Below are 8811 nucleotides of genomic sequence, written 5' to 3' on the forward strand. Positions count from 1 at the left end.
TCATGCTTTTATATCGATATTTATTGCATTATGGGCTGTTATTACACGTTATGTCACAATACTTATGCCTATTCTCTCTTATTTTACAAGGTTTACATGAAGAGGGAGAATGCCGGCAGCTGGAATTCTGGGCTGGAAAAGGAACAAATATTAGAGACCTATTCTACACAACTCCAAAAGTCCTGAAACTCCAAGAAAGTCATTTATGAAATTAATAAAAAATACTGAGCAGAAGAAATACCAGAGGGGGGCCACCCACCGTCCACGAGGGTGGGGGGCGCGCCCTACCCCCTGGACGCGCCCCCCCTGCCTCGTGGGCCCCCTGGCAGCCCTCCGGTGACCATCTTCTGCTATATGAAGTCTTTTACCCTGGAAAAAAAATCATAAGCAAGCTTTCGGGATGAAACACCGCCGCCACGAGGCGGAACCTTGGCGGAACCAATCTAGGGCTCCGGCGGAGCTGTTTTGTCGGGGAAACATCCCTCCGGGAGGGGGAAATCATCACCATCAATCCTCTCATTGGGAAGGGGTCAATCTCCATCAACATCTTCACCAACACCATCTCCTCTCAAACCCTAGTTCATCTCTTGTATCCAATCTTTGTCCCAAAACCTCAGATTGGTACCTGTGGGTTGCTAGTAGTGTTGGTTACTCCTTGTAGTTGATGCTAGTTGGTTTATTCGGCAGAAGATCATATGTTCAGATCCTTAATGCATATTAATACCCCTCTGATTATGAACATGAATATGATTTGTGAGTAGCTACGTTTGTTCCTGAGGACATGGGAGAAGTCTTGCTATAAGTAGTCATGTGAATTTGGTATTCGTTCGATATGTTGATGAGATGTATGTTGTCTCTCCTCTAGTGGTGTTATGTGAATGTCAACTACATGACACTTCACCATTGTTTGGGCCTAGAGGAAGGCATTGGGAAGTAATAAGTAGATGATGGGTTGCTAGAGTGACAGAAACTTAAACCCTAGTTTATGGCGTTGCTTCGTAAGGGGCTAATTTGGATCCATATGTTTCATGCTATGGTTAGGTTTACCTTAATACTTCTTTTGTAGTTGCGGATGCTTGCAATGGGGGTTAATCATAAGTGGGATGCTTGTCCAAGAAAGGGCAGTACCCAAGCACCAGTCCACCCACATATCAAATTATCAAAGTAACGAACGCGAATCATATGAGCGTGATGAAAACTAGCTTGACGATAATTCTCATGTGTCCTCAGGAGCGCTTTTCTCTATATAAGGACTTGTCCAGGCTTGTCCTTTGCTACAAAAAGGATTGGGCCACCTTGCTGCACCTTATTTACTTTCATTACTTTTTACCCGTTACAAATTACCTTCTCACAAAACTATATGCTACCGATAATTTCAGTGCTTGCGGAGAATACCTTACTGAAAACCGCTTGTCATTTCCTTCTTCTCCTCGTTGGGTTCGGCACTCTTACTTATCGAAAGGACTACGATAGATCCCCTACACTTGTGGGTCATTAGTATGTGATGACTTCGAGTTTGTAAAGATCAGGGGGAGAGTCTCTTTGAATCATAACCTGTTCAAACATTATATTGCACTCATTTTCCCTTTATGAGTTTACTCTCATGGTTCTCACCAAGGTTTTTAATGAGGTAATATCAACATAAGAATATATGTCATACATCCTACTTTTCCCCACCAGTTTTTTTAATGAGTGTATACAAGACATATTAATTGTCCTCTAAACTTACCAATGAGTTTTATCCTTAAGGTTTTCTCATATAAGTTATCAAAGAGACGATAACATATGTTGTAATATTTTCTCCATATTTTTCCTACTGGGTTTTGACGGAGTTTTGACAACATATCAAATACTATTCTCCTCATATTTTCCCCACAGGATTTTTGGAGGAGTTATTCTGGATAATATATACTTGTGATCAAGTAAAAGATTCTCAAGATTATACAAGGAGTTCAAGCTCATACAAGACATACGAGAAGCAGCTTTGTACAAGGGGGGGGGGGGTGTGTGTTAAGAATCAAACGACATGTCCGTACTGAACCGTCATAGCGAGCCGTCATTAGAATTAGTGTAAATACAGTTATTAGTGTCCAAAGCGCCATACGGACGCCTTTTCGATGCCGGACAGGCACCTCCTGTAACAGGCGCCTCAAATTGAGGCGCTAATCCTTGTATATAAAGGGCTTTGCCCAACTATCAATGACACACAAGTTTTCTCTCGAATTCTTACAAAACAAATGAGCTGACGAGGATTAGCGAGGCTTCTGGGCCCGTGAGGTTAATTCTCTAGAACCCCGTCGATCCGCTTGTATCAAACGAGGCCTAAAGGCGAAATCACTAGTTAAGGAGTACTCCTTGCGGAGATCACTCCAACTTCCTTAGGTTGCGACAAATGGCGCGCTGCATGTGCGCCATTTGTCGCAACCTGGGAGTTTTCCCTTTTTTCGTAGATCCGTTTATTCAAAACGTTTTATCTTTTAAATCGTGCGTCCAAATCTCGAATCGCTTTCGCCATTGGATTCCCCGCATCGAGATCTTCAAAACTAGATCCCATGTTGATAGGTTTTGACGAACTTTTTTTTCACGAAAAAACCAACCGACGAAAAAACCGAACCGGGAACACGGGTTTTTTTCCCTTTTCGAAAGAGGCACGCCCGTGCCTCTGACAAAATTACAACCGTGCTTCTCGCGGAAGCAAAACCGTGCCTCTCGCGAAAAAAAAAACAGAAAATGTGTTTTTTTTCCTTTTCCAAAAAAGGTACGCCCGTGCCTCTCGCAAAAGCACAACCGTGCCTCTGGCGAAAGAAAGAAAACAGAAAACACATTTTTTTCTTCCCGAAAGAGGCACAACCGTGCCTCTCGGGGAAGCAAAACCGTGCCTCTTGCGAAAGAAAAAAAAACAAAAAACGTGTTTTTTCCCCTTTCCGAAAGAGGCACGCCCGTGCCTCTTGCGAAAGCACAACCGTGCCTCCCGCGGAAGAAAAACCGTGCTTCTCGCGAAAGAAAAGAAAACAGAAAACATGTTTTTTTTTCATTTCCAAGAGGCACGGCCGTGCCTCTCGCGAAAACCAAATCGCGACTCGCGAAAAAAATGCATTTTTTGCGCAAAAAGAAATATTTTTTTCGATTTTTTTTGTCGAAAAGCTAAGAAAGACCGGTAGAAAATCAAAACGTAAAACCCCCCGGGAAAAACCGTTTAAAAAGCAGAAAACGCGTGCGTAAAAATAAAAAAAACCCGTAGAAAGCGCCCAGAGCGCGACACGTGACGAATGGTTGTGAGTGCGCCAAGTGGTGCTGATCGTTGCGAGGCTCCCGAAGGAGCGCTCGTTAATTAGTTGCCCCCGCCTAAAGGTATTTGAAGGACTAAAATCTCGGACTTCAAATACGAACAATTAAGGCCTTAACAAACGGGAGTTGCGGCGCCCATGTCGTCTTACACCCAAAAGCCCATTCGTCGTCGCATGTTTCAGGGAAGGTTGTCAAAAAGAGGGCAGAGACCACCCATGCTATGCAGTGGCGGCTCTGGAGGGGAGGCAACCCTCGTTTTCCGGTCAACCTCCCGTCGCCAAACTTGCTGGACAACCAAATTTCGTGGAACAGATCAAGTCGACAAGTCGTTACCTACATTTACACACGTCCAACAAAACATAGTCATCTCAATCTCAAACAGCGCCCAAAAAAGATTTGAGAATTAAATGTCATGACAGCGTGACTCTGCCTGAAGTCGAGAAAACGACGTCAAATCATCATTCAGACAAAACGGACGCCTGGTCTCCGCCGTAGAGATCTACCCATCCATCTAACCAAAAAGCGGGGCGTTGGCATCCAACCGCGGGCCTGAATCAGTTATGTGGACCAGACGGTCCACACCTGTCATCCATCTCATGTTTGACCAGACAAGAGAAACATTATGAGTGAGAGGCTAAAACAGATCACCTCACCTGCCACATATATTCCCAAAGAAAATAATCTCGATAACTGCTTTGCTTGTATGTACAGCCTCCTTCCTACAGGCATGAAATGATCTTCTCACCGCTTCTAGGGCAGTAGGATCATTCCCCGCATACTGGTAACTTACCTGGAGCTATTCTACCTTCAAATGATCCCATCCGGTGCAAGCATCCTAGCTCTAACCTTCCTTTCATATACTTTACAGTCCCAAAATTCTTACTGTCCTACGGGTGGTTTTTTTTCGGTTCAGCGCCATCCGTCACGAATTCTTCCCCCTTTTCATGTCCCTAGGTTCATGGCCCAGGTGATGACTCTGCAGGAGATCCGAAAGCGTGATCTTTCCACAGTTTCCAGAGTCCAGCCTCTGGAACTGCTCCACGATCATCTTGATGTCCTTATCCGAAATCTTCCCCATCTCTTTCAGCTTGTAAACCACAAATTCCGATTTCCTGAAACAATGTGCAAATGCAGAACATCATTAACCAATACAGCTACTACAAACAAGCAAGTTGTGTCCAAAATGGAACTAAGCAATGCTCTTCCAGGAAATGCGATGGAAAAACTAGTTGTGCTCAACCGTTCTGGCTGTGTAATAACTGTTACTAAAAGTATAACAACATAAGCATGTCGAGAAAATTGCCTATTTGTGTTGGCACAGAATTAGAAGTAAATGACTAAATGTGGGTGGCATATGCAGCTTCATGAGTACAAAGCAGTGTGATGCAATCAGCAGCCTAAACGACATTGATTTACTATTGCAATCCGAATTATTGTGTATTGTGTTCGAATGACAACTGCTGTATAGTGCTAAGGCAGCCATAAAAGGGTGCAGCTTCCATCTTTTATTGCTTATAAGCGCGCTCCATTTTCATTTTTGTAGTGTTAGACGCAAATCACTTGGATGCATGCATGCCAAACTCAAGCAAACAATAAATGCTTCTCAACAAAATGTTCAAATCAATGTGCTAAGAAATGGATGCAAAAACAAATCATTTACCAATTCAAAATAAATTAAGTTTACTAAAATGGAATGAATATACAATTAAAATACACGCCAAAGACCACTACATTTTCTATGTTGATGATTGGTGAGAACCACTACATTTTCAACGTAGATAACAATTGAGAACATACTTGCCAACCATAGAAAAATACATGAAGATGAGTGTAGCTGTGAAGTCTAAGGGTTAACATCAATGGATTCTGAAATAATTGCACATATAAAATATATAATTAAATGCATTACTGAAACATTATCAAGATAACTGACTGGATATACTATAGCAAATAACAACTCTTAGCGCTAGGCTGAAAGCAAAGAATTGGGCATTCTAAAAGAATGCTATGTTTGGGAGAAAAATAGCTTCATACATGTTGGGATTTTTTTTTCCTTTTCTTTTTGAAGACAAGTCAAATGTGATAGAAACCAAGCCTTATTCTGTAGATCAACTAACAAGCGATAGAATCATGAAAGAAATGTGTTGTCAGGGCACAATTCTCTCTTCCAACTTAAAAGGAAGACCAAGGCTTCCAACAGTCCAACTTAAAAGGAAGACCAAGGGGGTGAGCTATTGCAATAAAGGTACTGTATCTTGAATTCCCCTATTCATATACATTACAGAATAACTACAGAATCCACCATCTCAAATTTTCGATACAGTGCATATTTTTAAAACTACCTCATAATCATAATCATCAATTATCCCTGATTAATTTATGATTAATGAAGTTCTACAACAGAAGCACTTTTTTTTTGTGTCTGCAGTAGGAAGAACCTCAACAAACTATGTGAATACCTCAGTATAAGAAAAACAGGATATGGTATAGCTTCATAACTAATGAAAATATCTTCCATTATGATAAATGATTGTACTACAGCGTGCATATGATGATAAATAAACAACATTATGGACAATGTGTTGTCTTGTATAAGGACATTACCAAAATTAATTGCTCTCTTGCAAATTAATATGTACCCTAACATAATGCATTTCTGATGGGCTCAGGGTTGTCATTAAACACAAAACATGTTTGAGTTACCAAAACAAGCTCAAAAGTCAGCAATACAGTAGTCATAAGTTGATTCATTTACTCAGTACTAAAGATTCCATTAAAATTTACAATTGTATTTTACTAATAAAGACCATCCTTCCCTCAGACGCCATACTTTACATAGGTAACCATTTTCGGATCCTATTATGGCACGCTTCTGAGATGAAAAGGCTGTCAAGCTCTTTGGATTTAGTGCCCTTGCCATCTTACAGCCCTTTAATTCCGCTCTATAATATTTTAAAGCAACAATTCATCACAGAAATATACATAGAAACATAAGCAAAATACAACAACCAAATAATCAATTCCACTAACATGGCTAGACAACTGATTTCATAATTTTATTCATACTATATGCCAACATAAAATAAGTTGTGTGGTCATAATTCACCAGAATCACAACTGATAGATGGTACATATAATTATTATGCACCGTATTCTAAGTCGTCTCTTTTCCAGATCACATATTATTCTATTACAACAATAGTAACCCGTCTCCAAATACCATGTTCTTCACCCCATTTTCAGATTTTCCATTTGAGCAAATTCAAAATGCAGGACAAAACAAATCATATATAAGTACTAAGCTGAGTAAGAAAAATAAATCAAGTAGAGCCATTATTTTACCGTTTCCAGATTTTATCTTTATGTTAAGCACAACACAACTGTTAGGAACACCCTATTGTAAAAAATAAGCCACAACCTATCAGCTCATTTGTGGACTGCAAAAAAAAAGGAACACCCTATTGTAAAAAATAAGCCACAAAACCTATCAGCTCATCTGTGGAAATTATAACAGTATGTCAGCTAGTGCTAATAATATACCGTCCACTAGCTGGCATCAAGATATTCTGTGACTTGTGAGTTGAGGTATGACTATACTGTTACTGAATGCTAGAGCTTTTGATAATGTCATGATGTGCTGGTTTCCAACTGACACACATGTTGCTTACTATCCGCAAATCAAGTACCTAGTAAAGCATCTTTGCAGGGACGTAATACTTTCAGAATCATTGTACATGCCAAATTGCCGAATGAAATTCAATAGACGAATTGGTCAATACAGGCATGAAAACAAGGTTTGATACTGAGATAACTTACGTGACATAGCCATTGTTGTCGATATCTGCAGCGAGAAACTCTGACACGGTCATGTCTCTGGACAGCACCCAGTTGGCCATGGCACGGTGCCTCTTGTCGATCCTCATCTCCGCCAAGTAGAGGAATGCCCGTGCCACGGCTAGCGTGGACACGAGAAGCCACCCAGAGGCAAAAAGGCGGCCCTGCAGTGTCCGGAACGCGTGATCGCCGTATCCGACTGTGGTCACCGACATCACTGCAAGGTACACGGCATCAAGCCAGCCCATGTTCTCCACCTTCCTGAGCACAGTGGCCCCAATGCCGACGCAGATGGCCACCACACCAAGCGCGAGGGCGACCTTCATGCGAACGCGCATTCGGCCCTTCTTGATGTCGAAGATGTAGTTGTGCCGGTGCTTGCGTGCAGAGCGGGGGTTCTTGATCGCGGTGATGAGGAGGTGCTCTTGGAGGTCGAGCACATAGGACACCATGCCGGAGAGGAGGATGTCGACGAAGCCGAAGCCGATGAGGACGAAGGATATGGCGAAGAGCTTGGCGGCAGGGCTGGCCGGGGTGATGTCCCCGTAGCCAATTGTGCAGAGCGTGACGATACAGAAGTAGAGGGCGTCGACGACGGGGTGGGTGGGCCCGGCGGAGGATGTGAAGTTGGCCGGGAAGGCGGCGTAGAAGGAGACGCCGAGGCCGAGGTAGGCGAGCAGGAAGAGGAAGGCGTGCAGCACGATGGCCGGCCTCCGCGGTGGCGGGGGCGGGTTCTGGTGGTCGGCCTGGGCGGAGGCGGCGAGGACAGCGGCGCTGAGCGGCGCCATGGCGGGCGCGGTGCGGGAGCGGTGGAGGTTGGTGCGGCCGCTGATTAAATTGAAGAGCGAGGGCGTGGTGGGCTGGGGCTGGCTCTCCTCGTCGGAGGGCGGGGAGGAGGAGCAGGACGGGTGGTCGTAGTCGCGGAACGGGTCCGCGTGGCCGACGGAGATGCGGCGGTAGTGGCGCGCGGACGACGGCAGCGGGGGCGGGGGCGGCGGCGGCGGCGGCGTATCGTGGGGCCCGAAGATGAGGCGGTCCTTGTAGGAGGATGCCGGGGAGGGGCAGGGCGAGGAGGGCGGCGCGAGGTCGAAGTTGGAGACCGTCGCGTGCTCCGGCAGCGGGTGGAGCGGCTGCGGCGCCGTGGTGGGGAGCAGCGGCTCCGTGTCCATGGCCGGGGCTTTCTTCCCGGATTCCCGATGAATATCCTCGGGGATTCGCGGCCCCTGCGTCCGGCGCGAGATTCGCCCGGATTTTGAGCGAGGGGGACGGGGCGCGATTCGGGTTCTTATTGCCGGGGGCCGCCGGTGGGGATGCGGTGATTGATGGAGGAGGAGGAGGAGACGGTGGAGGAGGGAGGGAGGGAGGCGGAGGCGGGGGCTGCGGGACGTTGGCGATGGCCACTTGACGACGGCGATGCCTATATTTCCTACTGCTAATTTTGTCTCGTTTCTCGGGCTTATATTAATTAAAATGAGTTGGGTTGATTTGTTTATGGTCGATCGATCTCGTGAGCGGCGGGAGACGGATCGATGATGCAACGCAATTATAGCGAACGGAATAAGGAAGGGAAAGACGAGACGAGGGCACATCTCATCTTTGTCTCCGTCGCTGTCAGCTAGGTTTGGGTTTGTGACCGTGGAAGCCGTTGGATTGATCATGTAAGCAACTGTTGCGAAATTCTCCCACGCG

The 8811-nt window shown here is 45.0% G+C and overlaps 1 protein-coding gene across 1 annotated transcript; it reads right to left on the reverse strand.

The window, feature by feature from the left end:
- Positions 1-3930: 3930 nt before the first annotated feature.
- On the reverse strand, positions 3931-8529 carry LOC123111662 (two pore potassium channel c). The gene is made up of 2 exons (XM_044532497.1): positions 7105-8529; positions 3931-4400 (listed from the first exon to the last, which is right to left on the reverse strand). Exons 1-2 carry the CDS (start codon positions 8289-8291, stop codon positions 4211-4213), a joined length of 1377 nt encoding a protein of 458 aa, XP_044388432.1. The 5' UTR covers positions 8292-8529; the 3' UTR covers positions 3931-4210.
- Between the last annotated feature and the right edge of the window lie 282 nt (positions 8530-8811).

This window comes from Triticum aestivum, chromosome 5B, assembly GCF_018294505.1.
Source record: "Triticum aestivum cultivar Chinese Spring chromosome 5B, IWGSC CS RefSeq v2.1, whole genome shotgun sequence".
Classification (NCBI taxonomy): domain Eukaryota; kingdom Viridiplantae; phylum Streptophyta; class Magnoliopsida; order Poales; family Poaceae; genus Triticum; species Triticum aestivum.